Genomic DNA, 17,220 nt, shown 5'->3' on the forward strand with positions numbered 1-17,220 from the left:
GGATAGACCTTCTGATATGTGCCGCTGGCTCTGATGTGTCTTTAGTGGTTAAACATAAAATATAATTCAGCTGCGGGGTAAATCTAACAGGTTTTCTTTGGTCTGTATTCAATTTATCTATATGTTAAAATGAAAATAAAAAAGGCAAATTTATATAATATTTCGTTTCATTGTAATGGCTGCATATACACATTTCCCTGAACTAAGTACATTTCTGCAGCTGTTATTATGCTTAAATGAAAACGAAAGGAGGCAGTGGTATTTGATATCATATTTCGTTTTATTGTAAATATACAGTAAGGAAAATTGCAGTAGCCATGACGAGCAGACTGAAGTTATCAAGTACGCTGCTGTTTATAGATTTACCGGACTTGCGTCGTCGCGGACATCACACTCCTGAGACGAATGCACAAAGTCTGAACCAACTACCGAGGATGCACGTCCAAAATCAGCGTACTTTTTTTAATTTTTTTTTTATCAGCGGTACTTTGTATTGAGAAACGCGCGCAGACCTACGTCACCAGTCTATTTGCCTAATCTACCCGGTACTTTACACCGCGGTGGAAACGCAGAAAGCAACAGGTCTGGGGGGAAAAAAGTTCCTGGGAAAAAAAGTTCCTGGTACAAATGTTCCGGGTAATTTCGGTGGAAACGCGGCAATTACTGACAAAAAGCACCATCTTTCGGATGAGTCTTTAAACCAAGATGACATTTATCAATGTCATCGCTACCTTTCTGGGCCTTCAACGTGGTAGTTGTGTTGCTGTCTATGCAGGGTCAGAAAGCGCTTGTTTTTTTTAAAATAAAAAATATCTTAATTTGTGTTCCTAAGATGAACAAAAGTTGTGACTGATACACCCATTGCAATCAGCAAGGGTAAAATCCAATGGTGCCAGCATTTACTTACACTGTGTACTTCTCAAGTATTGGCCCGTGTTTGTTACTCATTACATTCCTCTCTTCCTCTATGTTGTTTCTGTAGGTGGTTTCCCTTGTGCAGGTGCTCAGTGATCCATTTTACAGGACCTTAGAGGGCTTTCAGGTGCTTTTGGAGAAAGAGTGGCTGTCTTTTGGCCACAAATTCAGCCAACGTGGCACCCTGACCCCCAGCAGCCAGGGCAGCGGCTTCACTCCCATCTTCCTCCAGTTTCTTGACTGTGTACATCAGGCAAGTTGGCTATATAAGCAGTCTATAAGTTTTATAAGTTTTTTGAACCAGCAATCTTCTGATGTTTTTGCATGATCTGGGGTGATGGAGTCGTAGTTGTTAAAGATCTGGGCTGGAAACCCAAAGGCTGTAGGTTCAAGCCACAGATGGAAAGACTCCTGAAACCCATGACCATTGTGCATAATAAGCAAGATACCTTAACCCCAGGCTGCCCCAAATGGGACTGTCCATGTTCATTTTGGATAAGTGTCTGCTAAATAACAAATAACCAATTGCTCCATCTCTCTTTTTCACACACTGCCCAGAATCACTTCATAACTCCCAGTCTCTGTCTCTCACACCACCCCTCTCTTGTTCCCACCGTGCTTCGTCCATGAGCTCACAGCATTCCTGCATCATCCAGCCAGAAGGAGGAGGATGAGAAAGACTCAGCTGTCAGAATGCATGCTCTAGCTTTCCTTTTGCAATCCCCATGGTGGGCAAGTAATTTAGACAGAGCTGCTCCTTCGGCACATCTACCTACCCCCAACCTCCTTTGAAATGTTCGCACACAGATGGTGTTTAGCCTGTGGCCAGCATTGCCCTGGCTGGAGTGTTTCGCCATCACCTCCCAACATCGGCAAGTTTAGCACAACCAGTGGAAAACTGCAATTTTGGGGTTTCTGTTCAGTCTGTGCTACATTAAGTAAAGGGCATGAAGAGTTGTTCTCCCTCCAGAGACAATGTGCACCACTCCCATCCATTTACAGACATGTATTGTTTTTAGGAATATGTGATGAAATCAAGGCGTAGAGCATTTGAATGACCCAGCGGAGGTTCTGCAATGTCACAGACCACAGAAATATAGTGAAAGCATCTGAAAATAGAAGTGTCTCATCTTAGAGGCAGCTGTTGTTTTTGCCAGGAAGTCCAGGTGGCCTGGAGTGTGAGAACTTTGCAAGCTCTTCTGTCTGGTTCCTGTTGGCTATACATTACCACATTATGTCCCTCCTGCTGCTCTATTTTTTGTATTTTTAAATTCCCTTCAACTAATAATTTCCTGGGCGTTGACTAATAATTTTCTTGAACTGCGGTCTCAATGGTGTTCTATTCATATTTGTTGAATTGCTGTGGCCATGAAATGAGGCCAAACAGCTTCTCCAGTGTGACGCATTGTCTTTCTTATTCCAGGTTCATAACCAGTACCCCCTTGAGTTTGAGTTTAATCAATACTATCTGAAGTTTCTGGCATACCACTACATCTCCAATCGCTTCAAAAACTTCCTTCTGGATTCGGACTACGAGCGCCTGGAGCACGGTGTGTATGCACAACTCTTCATGTCATTCTTTAAGAAGAAACACATTCCACCACAAAACAGTATTTGTCTTTTTGTTTTGCCATAATTACGTTATTGTGCAAATGTTTTTCAGCTGTGTTCTTCAAATAAACATGGATTTGAATGCCTGTATTGTATTACAACAGACACGTGCAGTCTTGCTCAGAAAAGTTGTACCTACCTGTAGCAGCCCTAGATGACCTTTGGAAGCACTTTTTTAAGTGCTGCTAATCTTATCAGACTTGGCTTCTGATATTTTGTTTCACACCTTATCACATTACTCTGAGATATATGTAATTCACAAGTTCTTCTTTGTGTCTCCTCACTAAAGGCACATTGTTTGAGGACAAAGGAGAAAAGCAGTCCAAGAGGGGAATCTGTATCTGGGAGTGTATCAACCGAATGCACCGCAAGAGCCCTCTCTTCTTCAACTACCTGTACAGTCCCTCAGAGGCGGAGGTAAAGAGTTTATCTGAGTGTGTACAGAGGTACCAGACAGCTTTAATGGCCTTTACCCTAGAGCACTCTGCTTAGAGGTTATGTTGACTACCAGTCCCAAACATGCTGGCGTCTTTTGCCAGATCCTATTCACAGTGAAGAATAGTTCCCCACAATTGCAAAACAGCCTCTTCGATTTTAGAAAGCAGTCTTGTTACATGTGAATCAGGTGGTGACAGTCATAAAAAACAAAGCTTGAGTGGGAAAGTGTGCTATCCTCAAATCCAGGCTTGAGTGAAAGTTGTTTTTACTGGCAGTCATCCCCTGACACTGTTTCAAAATGAGTGAGTAAGTTCAGCGAGTCACCCATAGCCCAACAAAAACAGGTTTTATGAGAGTTTTTATGAAGTTTAGTGAGAGCAAAGGGCCCTGTGGGCTGTTTCTTCCTTCCCATACCTTTGTAACAACCAAAACACTGGAGAGAGGGTCACACGTTGTAATCTTTAGACTGTGAGATTTTAAGGTTGGGAAAAGAACAACCATGATGCTAAAAAAAAGGTCTGAAAAAAGTAAAAAGTACTATAAGAGTGCTAGAGCTGAAATAATCTAATCAACAAAGAAAATGAAGCATGCAACTACTTAATTCCATACGTTTTTTAATTCCATACGTTTTATCTTTTTCATATGTTTTCAGTCTTTCAAACGTGCTTATGTATATTTACATTTTCCACACTGTTCAGTAAAGGAGACTGGATATTTACTAAACATTTTGGAAACAAGCTCTTCTGATATGTCAGCTTTTTAAGAGCATACGACATTATCATGGTGGCTTTCTCTGGTTCTGAATTTTTTCTGGGTTTTTTTCCCCTTTAGGCGGTGTTGAAACCGCTGATTTCGATCCCCAATCTGACCACATGGGAGTTCTACACTGGGGAGACACTGTCCACAGGCCCGTCTTATGACTGGTGTATGCTCGTGGTGCGCTCACAGAGCACAGAAGAGTCAGACACCATTGCCACCACCAAGAGGAGGATCGTCTGGCCGTGTTACAGCAGCGTCAGCCGTGCCCAGCCTGATGCCATCACCAAACTCTTGGCTGTGAGTCCATATGTCTTTTAATAGTTTCTCACCAAGTCCGTATCCTCCCATGATCAAAATGAAATGTTACATGATGCAGTAAAATTGCAGCTGATCCTAGGTGTGAAGAGATGCGTCTATCAGAAGAGTGAGTAGTTGTTTCCTCTGCTTGCATCACGCAGCTGAAAAAATTCAGGACATATCTTGTATTTTTCACACTATGCTTTTTCATGAATTTTCTTGTGGATGTGTGCAATATTCAGTGTTTCTAAAATTATCAAAGCACAATCTGTATCTCCATTTTTTATGTTATCTGTGAATATCAGAAATTATACTAGCTAGTAGCTACTATAAAGCAAACAACCATCAAAAAACATTTTGCTGCTTGCTTGGTAGGACAAAAATATCAAAACATAATCCAAAGATTTCCTGGTTGATCAAAGGCACCGGTAAATCAAAGCCTTAACATGGATTTGTGTGGTTACAGGACATTGAGAGGCTGGAGGGAGAACTGGGCCAGCAGTCTGAGCCCTGGCACCTCACGCTGGAGAGGGTGCGAGACAGCATCCAGGAAGACCTCAAACAGGAGGGCAATGTGAGTGCTGCTTCTGTCCAGCTATTTTAGTTCCACTTTGCCTCACAAATGTAGCTTCAGCTGCCATTTTTTAATAGAAACCCAATATCACATCACCATCAAGAACTGTAGCTTTAAGCAGTAGAAACAAAGCTGCTTATTTATGGCTTGGGGATGCAATGGTATAAAGGCTTTAGAAAGCACCAAAGAAACATCTTTGTTTGTTGACAGCAAGTAGCAAAGTGTCTTCTCCAGATATACTGGCCTCATCTCTTGCCCTTTTAATCTCATAGCTGCGGAAACAGTCAGTGTCCATCTCTGGTTTGGTCCCCACCTCCAACCTGCAGGCCTATCAGCGACACTCCATGTTGCAACTACCTGACAGCAGCCTCGGAGAGGACAGCAGCCCCACTGCAGTCAACGGGGTTAATCGCAGGGCAGCCACGCTCTATAATCAGTTTACCCCAAAGAATGAAGACAATAGGTAACAATGACAGACAACACTTTTGATACTGCATAATCTAACTTCATAGAGAAAGCAAACAAGCCATCAAATCTTTGTTTATACAGATCATTTGAGGGAATCTTGTACAAGCGAGGGGCATTACTTAAAGCTTGGAAAGCTAGGTGGTTTGTTCTTGATGTCACAAAACATCAGGTGAGTCGTTTATAAATGTTTTGTATTTTGGTGTCTACCTTAACTTATTCATTTATTTGTCATGCATTTTGACACACCCTATAGCTGAGGTATTATGAGACGGATGTGGACACAAGCTGTCGTGGCTATATTGACCTGGCTGAAGTGGAATCTGTCCTGATTGCCACACCAACTATAGGAGCCCCCAAACACATCAGTGAAAAGGCTTTCTTTGATGTAAGTATTCCACCAGTGCCTGAGCCAAGACATTTAGATGCACCTAGTCCTGCGTTGCCAGACCTTCAGATTGACGGCAGATGGTTTTGACTTCATCGCAGCATTGGCTGGCCAAGAACCACTCAAGAGGCCATCTGACCACTAATCATAGTTCGCTTTATTGAGCATCACATTTCAGAATTCAGCATTTAGTTGATCCTGTAATCCAGCATTGTAAACATGCTGTTAATATGACCAATCTCAATCTCAACCAAAAATCAATTAAAATCTCTTCTCTCTTTTTCTTTGCCCCTGCAGCTGAAGACCACTAAACGAGTGTACAACTTCTGTGCAGGAGATGCTCAGAATGCCCAGCTATGGATTGATAAGATCCAAAGCTGCATCTCAGATGCATGAAGCCTTTTTCTTCTACATGACTCATTAGCACCACCTCTCACTGCAGGGAGACCCACTGTGCAATTAGTAGGACCATAGTAAAGCCTTCAGTGCCTGTTGAAACTGCTCCTGAACAGTGACGTACAAAAACACTGCCCTGAATTTCCTGCGTCCCACTACCTGCTCTCAAAAACTTGATCCTGAGTTTCTGTTTCAGGTGATTGGTGATATGATGCAATGCACTACTATGATATTTGCTGAACAAACTGCTACACGCAACCAAGACAAAGCAATAGCACTAATCTTAAACTCGGGTCAAAATAGTAGTGACAACAGGTGTGTTCTGCAAAATAAAAATACTGTTGCTGCTGTTAAAAAGCAAAACAAGCACCAAATTCTGACAAATGTTTAGAAAGATGCACAGTGTGTAAAAGGCAAATAATTTGCACTTATTGATATGCACTCCGTACAAAACAGATTTTTAATGACTAGAACAACTAGGCTAAATGCATTATGTTTTAACGACACATGAAAGCTTGGAGCAGACAACATTATGCTCTAGTGTGCAAAGTATTTTTATATATATTTGCAAAAACTTTTTTTTTTTCCAGTATGAATGTTATACTCATGCGTAACAGAGTTGTTGTTCTGTAAATTATTTTTTAAGCATTAAAAGTGTCACCTGTGTGTTTTTGTTGAATGGAGAGTCTTGTATACATACATTACAATTCCAGCTTTTTATATTCTGCTGAATATGCTGTTAGATATGTTTTTCTAATCATTTATTCTAACTTGAAATAAACACTCATATTTATACTTAATTACAGACAAATACTGACCAAGCAAAGCACTTCCTGCCTGAGATGGTTATCAGTCATCCGTTAGTTTGAAATGAAGGGAAGAACACTATATTACTCCATTCTCTGTGTGCTTATATGTGATGTTGATGGCTTTTTGAGGCACTAAAGTTTTATCCATTTGTTTTGATAGCATATCTGTAAAGTTTTAAGAAACACGAAAAAATATCAGGCAAGACGTCTGTTACTGAACCTAAAATGATGTTACTGTATGTACAATACTTTGTGGTGCCACTAATGTTTCTGGTTTGTTTACTGTTTTTGGTTACATTTTGTTTTGGGTTTTGCTGTTATTTGAAATAAATCTAGAAACAATTAATTACAATTTGTGTGACTGCATGACTATATATCCTAAATTCTGCATGAACAATAAGACCTGTCCTATAAAGTATGTTATGAAAGTATGTAAGAATGCAAAAGCAAAATTTAATACGCTGAAGTGTAAAAATCCTCAAAACAACATTTTAATTTCAGCAGACATTTCAGCAATATTGGTTTTTAAATTGGGTCAGAAGAAAACTCTATAGTTTATAACATTTAGATTTTGATAGAACTTGTAATCTGTAAAGGGTAATTGACATGCATAGAAAGTTGGCTTTGCAGATTGTCACACAGAAAACAAACTAGTCACCCACTTTGGACAATGCATGTGACATGAGCAATGTGACAAGAAAGAATATTAAAAATAAACGTTTTCTATTGCATTCTAGCATTCTGTTGCGTGATGTTGAGTGTAATAGAATCTATTCATAAAGACTGACAGCATAAAATGCATCAATAGTCCAGATGGCCAACAGTTAATGGGTGTGTGACGTCTGAGGCTGAGACTAAATCTCACGCATCTTTAAATTGAGCCCTGCCATTTATTCTTAGCACTGCATAACGGGTTCCATAGTGGCCATTAGAGTAAACTTTTTTATTTCAGGTCAACAGCTGCGATGGCAGAGCCGCAGTTCAGTAAAAACAGCACTCACTCCTCAACTGTCAGTATGCTTTTATTCAACCACGCTAATAACATCACCCTAGGTTAAACAGACCTGACACGTGGAAGTAACTCTAGCAGCCCCTTGAGTGCTGTGGATAGTCACAGCCACAGTAATGCAAGCAAGCTTAAGTGCCATGAGACAGGGCTGCATGCTTGCAAATGTGCTGACCAAACTGGGTTTTATCTGGCTTGCCCTGATGTACCAAAATGTAATTCTGGTTTACACTGTCAAAGTCATTTTACTGCCTGGACCATACATAGACTTGAAAATAGAGGACATACATTTTGTTCCTCTGCAGCTCTCACTAGCAATTGTCATCAAGCACCTTGAAATGCTGTATAATCCTCATGCAAGTTGCATAAACATGTCTTAATCCATTAATTCAACCTAAAGCTCTTTAAAAGCTATTTAAGCCAGTCTGGGTGTAACGGTATAAAATGAAAATTCATGCATACCTATGTTTCTCTCTGTATAAAATGTTCCAATTCTGTGGAGATCATTCAAATGTTCTTAAATAAATTATTGCGCTGAGCTGAATGAGACATTACATAAGAATAATTTTAAGAAATATTTGCACAAATTCATTCTGCTCATGTTTCATAAATGAGGCCAATAGGAAATTACATTCATCACAGGACATCCCAGAAGAGACCAGTGTATCCAAAAAACATAATATTAATCTTTAATAAACCACTGCTACTCAATCTTTGCTAAACAAATTCAGCACAAATTTTAATTTGAAAGAAATGCTAAGTGGCGATAATTGCTTCACTCTTCAGACCTCAGTAGACAGAAATGTCACTGTAGAGGCCAGGGCAGTTCAAGTGTGTCATCATTTGGCTTTGCCCTCAACATGTCAGCTTGTTTAATTTGATACACTGTGTGATTCAGCCAATTCATATGTAATACATGCCTTCCACTCAGAAAAAAAACAGGGAAACAAGAAGTCTCGTCTTTCTTCTGGGGTTTTGAAAAGGATATCTCACTTAATAAACAGTAAGATGAAACATCTACAAATCTTTGTTGGATACACCTAACGTGTCTCATCTAACGATCACAGCCAAGTGGTCTCATTTGTGGTAATGTATAAGTAAAAGAGGCCACAGGCGCCTTTGAGGCGAGACTCTGCAGCGCTCCTAGAAAAAAAAAAAACCTGATGGGACCGAGGTTTGCAAGAGCATTGGGGACGTGCATGATGTGGGCTAGTTGTTCCCTGCTGACTTGTATTGAGAGCAGGTGTCGGCCTAGCAAAACATCTGGACTGGGGCTCTGACAATTTTCTCCAAATATAGATGCCTCCTGGAGTGGAGGATTAGAGAGAGCAAAGCAGCGGAAGAGGGAATCCCTCCAGAATGATTAGAATGGGACAAATGCGATGCTCTGGAGGAATTGCAGTTCACAGGAGACTTATGAATCTGTTGACTGAAGTCATAACAGTTCCTTTTCATAAATGGTTTAAATGTGACCTCTTTCCATGCAGATTTAAGATTTGTGAGCTCATATAAATATTAAACATCCTTTGCCATAAAAAAGATCAACATTTTATTTATTTGATTACACAATAAACTGTTTAATCTTTCAGGGTTTTATGTAGATTTATCATAAGCGGTCGTTGTTTATTCCGGGCGCTAATACTGGCTGGTCATAGTTTAACTTGAATTTCAGAGCACATCCGACTGTCTGACATACTTCAGATTCTTGTTGGCAGCCGCCACACATGACAGATGTTCTTGTCTAAACGACTGCTCACAAATCAGCAATGGGAACAATGCAAATGTGGCAAAAGCATGAAGAATGGGGATTACATGTAGGCTGAATGCAGGTGGCACTGGCGTGCAGGGCACACCTGTCCTAAAGATAGGTCACGTCATTCCACTTCCTGTTACCAAAAAAGAATCAACATCACATTATACGCTCAATGCCGTCATGTCAGCACCCTATCTAGCTAGCTAGCTGGTAAAAAGCTGTGGTTTGGTAAGGTCGGCTATAGCGATGACATATTTTTGTAGGTCAACCCTGAAGTTAGCCTCACCTTGGTTCCCTCAACCAAAACCCAGAAGGATTTTTCTATAGGATTATTGCAGACAATAAGCTCTGTGACCAACAAAAGTCATTTTTACACATTGTTCATCAGGATAATCTTCACAAATCAACACAACTTTTATGTATTTTAAATACAATCGCCAGAAGTAAAAAGCTAAACAAACCACACCACCTTCGACATCAATACCATTAACCTTCAAACAACTCTTTCAGGGTTTTCCCCCAATATTAAAACCAGATTAGTTTGCAAGACCACAATTAACATGAGGTGATGACAGCAGACTAGAGTAAATTACTTTACCTGGTCAGCATGATGACATTTATTGTCCTGGACATCCTAACTCGTTTAAATAATGTAAACTTTACTGCTGTAGTTACTAATAAGGGGAATGATCAAAATTCATTAACAAAACATGATTATCGTCAGGTTGGGTTACGCTTGAATGGGTCACACCAGCAAAACTAGAAAAACTAGGTTGGAATCGCCAATGTTGGGGAATGCTAAATTCATATGTAAGCGCTTTAACGGAGTCCCACAAAGACCCCCAAAGTTAATTTACAATGGAAGAGCTATTTCCTCTGCGAGAGGCACTGCTGGCTTTCGCTTGGTGCCAATCATCTGTGAAGGCCCATGTGTTAATACAATTTTGCCAGCATAGCTGCGGACTATAAAGTCTACCATCCAACCAGACCATAAAGGGCACTAAACAATGAAGTCATCAAGAAAACATCCCCCCAAAAATTAACCATTGCCTGAAGATATGTTCATGAATCTACTTTGCATTATACGAAAGTAAGTCAAATCTGTGCTTTCGATACCCAACACGTGAAGTTATTTCACATGTGTCTTGTCAGTTTAACTGTGTGCTTTCAATTACAGTGATGTCTTCTATTAGTCAACACGTTTCTGAGGAGAAAAACAGAATTATAGTTTATGGAAAACTTGAGTGCCACCAGCACGCAGCTATCAGCTATCAGATCTGTTATTGAGTAAGACTAGGCCTAGAGGTATATCATTTGAATGACAGCCAGTCATGCAAACAAACAAGCCCTTTAAAGGAGCTATTGCCACAATGTTTTCTGATGCCCTTGGAGAACAAGTACTTGAAGGAACTTCAGTTTGTTTTTTGCATAACGTGGCAAAATAAATAAGAACTTAATTATAATGGACTTAACGTTTCCCGCTTCTTTAGATGTGTCCAAACAACAGATCTCATTCACTTAGCATGTGCTTTTATACATAGATATTTCAAATTAAATATGTTTAATCATATACAGTTAAAGTGTAAACTTGAGCTGCAAGGTTTCTCTGTATAACAACCCAACACAGGTATGTGGATGTACAGCTGGCTTATGAGAGGTGTGTGATCTGGCTCTGTATGAAAGGTGTTTACTGTGCATGACGGTGACTCCTGGCATTGCTAGAAGATCTTGCTGGACATCTTTAGAGAGCGTCATATGTTTACCGAGAGTGACGAAAGGCTGTAATGAAAAAGGTTGTGCAGAAAGCCCTTAAATGAGATGGTTTGGGCAATGTTTTATAGACTATATGAAATGTTTCTAGCACTAATCTATATAAATGAATGGAGTGCACATTGTGTTCTAGACTGCCATCAGGCAGGAAAGCCACCGGATTTGTTAGATGCACCCATATGCAATTGCCTACAGACAGAGCGTATTAATGAATGAAAGTAAAAATTACCTAAAATCACTCAATTTGTAAGGTCTCAGTCACACAGGATTACTTTTATGATGTTGTCTGTAACATTCAGAATGGTCTTTTCAGGCAGGATAATCAATATATAAAAATCCAAATGTAAGACCAAACTGACCAAAAACTAAATATTTATATAGAAAATGTTTAACATAAACATATATATATATATATATATATATGGTAGTTTTAATAGCAGAAATTGACATATGCAATAAATATTACAATGCAAGATATTTATTATTTTGCATTTTATTGTATTAAAATTCAAAAATTAACATGCATCATGGAAATACATCTTCATGCCTTGAAGTCTGTAATCTTAATGATTGTATGATGTATTTCATTTCACTCTTCAGAACAGTGCAAATTCTATGGCGTTCTACTAGAATTATAGAAGTTAAGTGTTATATGTAGCCTATATGCTTTTACATTAATTATTAATTTAACCAACGTTTATATCAACTGTTTCCAAATGCATGCCGTTAACAAAATCACAATCACTTCTCTTTTATACATCAGTGGTTACTGGTTTTACAAATTTATAAAAGCATTTTTTTATATATTTGGTCACATTTTATTTTAAGGTCTAATTATCACAACTTTTTCCTCAATAAAATCCTAATTTGCTGCTTATTAATAGTAAGAGAGTTTTTCAGTTTAGGTGTTAAATAGGATTAGGGACAGGGTAGAATATGGTCATGCAGAATAAGTGCTTTATAAGTACTAATTAAACAGTCAATATGTTATTAATAGGCATGCTATTAAGCAACTAGTTAATAGTGAGAATTGGTGGCTATACTAAAGTAAAGTCATGCATTTATATTTATATGAATATATAGGATTTTAAGATAATTTCAGTTTACTTTTGATTTTGGTACTTTGATCCTTGATGTCCAGTGTAAAGTCTTGAACAAAACCAGCTGAGAAGCTCAACACACAAAAACAATGTGTGCTTGTAATTTGTGTTTGTCCAAAGCCTTTATAATGACAATGACCTCAGTGCAAGTTCAATTGGCATGTCAAGGCCTGTTATCCATACTAGCTATGGCCTAAGAATGAACTGTTCCCTTTAATTTGCATCATTGCAGTTCTGAGTGTGACTTTAGTGTCGGCTCCAATGCCTAACATTTGTTTTGATAAAACCCACAGATGAGCTCAGCTAATGCTACAATCTCTGCAGGTACTAGACGTTAGAAACTGCACGTGGGCTCTCTTTTCCTGCCCAGTGCCAGAAACGAAGACACAGCGTAACATAGTCCTGTTTGTTTTGACACTCACTTGTGAAGACTAGTGTCTATTGCATGTCTTATGTTTCACTGTAAGGACATGTTTTCTGGAATCTGGTTTCTTAAATGTTATAATTTGTCAGCATTTATGGAATGAGTTTCAGTTCCTTTTCTGGAACAAAGTTCAAAGGAAGTTCAGCACATTGCCTTGATTAATTCACTTAGATCTGAATCTGCTGATCTGTCATCTGCATGGGGCTAGTTTGAGTATTTTAAACTATTATACAGTATGTGACCCTGGACCACGACATCAGCCTTAAGTGTGTGTATAGGTCAAAATGATATATTTTTTTTTTCTTTTATGCAATCATTAGGATATTAAGAAAAGATCATGTTGCATCACAACATTTTGTAAATTTGCCTACCATAAATATATCAAAACGTAATTGTTGATTAGTAATATGCATTGATAAGAACTTTATTTGGACAACTTAATGCTATTTTCTAAATGTTTCAATTTTTTGCACCCTCAGATTCCAGATTTTCAAATAGTTGTATTTCAGCCAAATTTGTCCTATAACATACTTCAATTGAAAGCCTGTTTACTCTGCTTTCAGATGATGCAGAACTCTCAATTTCCAAAAATTGACCCTTATGAATGGTTTTGTGACAGGTTCACATATATTGTTAATAAATTAAAATTAAATAAAATGTATGCATTTAGCAGACGCTTTTATCCAAAGCGATTTACAGAGAATTCAGGCTATCAATTTTTACCTATCATGTGTTCCCAGGGATCCAAATCCCCACTTGAGCTACAGGAACACAATAATAATAATAATGATAATTAATAATGCATTAACTTCTAATATAGCACATTTCATTATGCCTCTGCAAGGCTTAATTCCCAAAAAGTATACATTCCCAGAATCTATTACTAGAATAATGGCTTAATCCAGAATAGAAAGACCTATACAAACCTGTTGGATACATACAGCCTTAAAAGGATTGTTTACTAAATATTAAAAAAAGAAACACAGGAGGCAAAACAACATCTGACACCCATTTACATTCAAAACGATTTCCAAGAAGTAGATTCCACAGAAGAAAGTCATGCAGGTTTGGAACGACATGAGGGTGTGTAAATGATGACAAAATGTTCATTTTGGTGTGAGCAATTCCTTTAAATGCTGTTCATTGGAATCAGTGTGGTTGCAAGTCATTTCCGTTGTTAACAGTTGTACCTACCTTATAGTAGCCAACTGTATCATTCACTGGTAGTCGCCGCAGTGTGATTGCTATTCCAATTATTAAAAAAATACATAAAATCATGTATAATTATGGAATTACCACTGAAGAACTATTTACTGGCTTACACCTCTTCGTCTTGAGTGGGACATAAGGCATCAATGATTTGTTTCCACTTGACTCGATCAGTTTCAGCATGCTGTATGGATTGATGTTCAGGCCCACCTGCATGGCAAAGCTGTCTGTCTTTTCTCGGAGATGTTGAAATTTTGTGGAGAATAAATTTTTGTACAGAATACATAAGGTCACTGGTAAAGTCAAGTTCTTCAAGGTCTACTGGATGCCTCTGGGTTTGTCAGCTGTTGTTTTGGAGAGATGATATAGCCCTGCTGCACACCAGACTATACAGGGAACCATTCTCACAAGTGTCCGTCTACAATGACGCTGATTTTGATTTTCCTGTGGAACAACCTCATCAGCGAAACCAGCGAAACCAGCGAAACCATTTTTGGTGGAACTCAGAAGGACAGCTTGATTTTCCATAGGGTGTCTTTTTAAATGTGCAGAGGGGTGTTCCACTTGCGGAATGATCTAAAGATCTGGTCTATGCACCTTATTCCACTTCTGAATCCTGATAGTTTAAAATCATTTTTGTCAATTCTGTATAGAAGACCTGCTGATGGGACTGAGAGCCAGTGTGATGGCACACCATTTGTCGCAGCTCTGAAGATCACCCTTTTTGGGGAGTTTCACAATTAGGCTTTTATTTCAGTCATCTGGGATAGTCTCTTGTTCTCAGATATTTTTTTAAAATGTCTGTAAGAATCTTGCATGAGGTATCGAGGTCTATCTTAAGCATCTCTGCACGGATGGAATCAATTCCTGCAGTGTTTCCATTTTTCGTGGCTTTGCTGGAGAGCTTAACCTCTGTCTCAGTTGGGGACTAGTATCGATATCAAGCATGTCACCTGTTGCAGAGGGATTAGCAGGGCCATCTGGCTCTGGGTGGTTGAGGACTTCATGGAAGTATTGTACCCATCTGCTTTTTTTTTTGGACGGTAGTGAGATTGTTGCCATTTTTGTCTCTAACAGGCATGACTGATTGGTCATTTTTGGCACTTCACTTCTTGTATGCTTCATGTGCACTTTTAAGAAGTTTCAATTCAATTCAATACAAAAATACTGTTGTATTTGTATTAAATAATTTTAATACTTTCAATAAATTTTAATCATAATATATTTCACGTCATGTTTTCTTTTATTTTTTTTGTATTTGTCAACTCTATTATTAAATCTACATACTGTGTCATGGATTAACACTTAATTTAATCAAAAGTAGGGATGCACCGGTTGACCGGCCATAAATCGGAACCGGCCGGTTTTTGCTTAAAATACGCAATCGGCAATCCGAGTAGACCGTGAAGAGATGTTAAGATCAACTTCTTACGTGTTGGATGAGAAACGAAACGGACTAAACTGTGACGAAACCTTTTTTTTTTTGTAAAGTGGAACTTGCATACACGTTTGAAATGTTTTATTCGCACCAACATTATTTGATTTTAACATTTTGGAATAATCTAATTATATAGCATACTTTTATTTAGTCTGTAAATAAAGACACTGGTAAATACCTTTTTTTTTTATTTAAAACCAAATTTAAAAACTAAAATACTGAATGCTGATCAAGAAACATCTTATTGAATGTGTGTTGATTGTGTTGTTTGGATTGTAGAACTATGCAGTTGTTGCCTTTAATTTCACATGGTTACAGTTAATCTTTAAATTTAAGGCCAGTTCTCTGTAACAAAAGCTAAATGCTGATGTCTGTAATGTAGATGTTAATTTCAGATGGTTGCAGTTATTGTTTACAATAGCCAAAAGCCAGTTTGGTCTATTAAATACCAAATAAACATCTTGTTTATGCACACTTTCCTTCTTTCTTGTTTGCTGCTTAAAAAAAAAAAAAAAAAAAACGGAAATCGGTATCGGAATCGGCCATGAAAAATCATGATCGGTGCATCCCTAATCAAAAGGTTAAGTACTCAGTCTTGTCCTATGTTTTCATTCATTTTAATTAATTTCTGAGCAGGCTGATTTAGTAATTAAAGGGTTTAATAACAAGGTTTTGTTGAAAGGAAAAAAATGAATGGGGTCTGTACTTAAGTTGCTGAAAGTGAGTGGTCACTGAATTCTGTAGAAGTGTAAATAAATAAATAAATGAAAAGCCATATGTACCATTGCTTGTATGTCACTCACATCCACATCACCGGTCCCTCCTGGACTTCTCCTATCCTCCTGCTCTCCCTCATGTACCACATGTCCCACTCTGTGGAGGTCAGACAGATCTGTGAACAAGTTTGGTATTAAAATATATTAAGCCTTTCCAAATATATTGAAAGCCTTCTTTAGACATTCAAAGCATACTGCCTGTAAGTTACCTGTATACTTTGCTTATTTAGAACAATAGTGAGACTTGTGTGTGTGTGTGTGTGTGTACGTTTACATATATATATATATATATATATATATATATATATATATATATATATATATATATATATATATATATATATATATGTTTGCATATTCGATCCCTCCACACCAATGCATTCAGCAAACAATCTTCACTCTGTAAAAATCGCTCAGGGAATTTCGCGCACTTCGACCACTTTTCAGTCATGTCTTTGAACGTTTTAGTGGCTGGCACGATTATTTTTTTTCTTATTAATATTGCTTTTTACACGTTATATGTTTATAATATACTGCTATAAGCTTACTTGTAGTTTTAAATGTGATCTTACTGAGTTTGGTGATTTGATTTATAACGTTCTACTGCATTCGCGCCCCACTAACGTTAAATGTCTCAGCCAATGTCAGGTTTTGTGTCCAAAATAAGGTTATTAAAACACTAGTTTTGAAGGTATAAGTCACACTATAATCATTGGTAAAAAGGAAAACTGCTTGTTTTTCTTATTAGTAGGCCTGACGTTATACGGCCAAGCCGAAGAGCCGATGTTCAGTGGCGATATTCAATGATCAAATTTGATATTCAGTAAGCAAAAAACATCATATTTAGCAACGTACATTTTAGGCAGTATTACCACTTACGTTGTCTTTTTTTACTTTGCCAAAGAAAACAGCTTCAAAAGCAAAATAAACCGTCGCATTGTCTCCGAGAATTCAAACACACAAAAGTGGATCTTTGTTCGCGGATGAATCTGTGTTCAAATGAACCGGTTGAATAAATGATTCAATGATTCACTCATAAAGAAAGTCCCTAACCTGCAGAAAGAACAACTGGACAAAATTGTGGGACTTTAA

General features: G+C 38.1%; 1 protein-coding gene across 2 annotated transcripts in view; it reads left to right on the top strand.

Moving 5' to 3' along the window:
* The window catches only part of sbf2 (SET binding factor 2), a 128,446-nt gene extending 121,442 nt beyond the window's left edge, over positions 1-7,004 (top strand). For both annotated transcript variants that reach the window (XM_052560583.1, XM_052560582.1), the window contains 9 exons: positions 983-1,168; positions 2,339-2,465; positions 2,816-2,943; positions 3,796-4,020; positions 4,487-4,594; positions 4,867-5,057; positions 5,144-5,231; positions 5,316-5,447; positions 5,745-7,004. In XM_052560583.1, coding sequence (XP_052416543.1) covers positions 983-1,168; positions 2,339-2,465; positions 2,816-2,943; positions 3,796-4,020; positions 4,487-4,594; positions 4,867-5,057; positions 5,144-5,231; positions 5,316-5,447; positions 5,745-5,843 — 1,284 coding nt within the window. In that variant the 3' untranslated portion in view covers positions 5,844-7,004. The remainder of the gene's footprint in view (positions 1-982; positions 1,169-2,338; positions 2,466-2,815; positions 2,944-3,795; positions 4,021-4,486; positions 4,595-4,866; positions 5,058-5,143; positions 5,232-5,315; positions 5,448-5,744) is intronic.
* The last annotated feature ends 10,216 nt before the right edge of the window (positions 7,005-17,220 follow it).

Source organism: Carassius gibelio, chromosome B7 (assembly GCF_023724105.1).
Source record: "Carassius gibelio isolate Cgi1373 ecotype wild population from Czech Republic chromosome B7, carGib1.2-hapl.c, whole genome shotgun sequence".
Classification (NCBI taxonomy): domain Eukaryota; kingdom Metazoa; phylum Chordata; class Actinopteri; order Cypriniformes; family Cyprinidae; genus Carassius; species Carassius gibelio.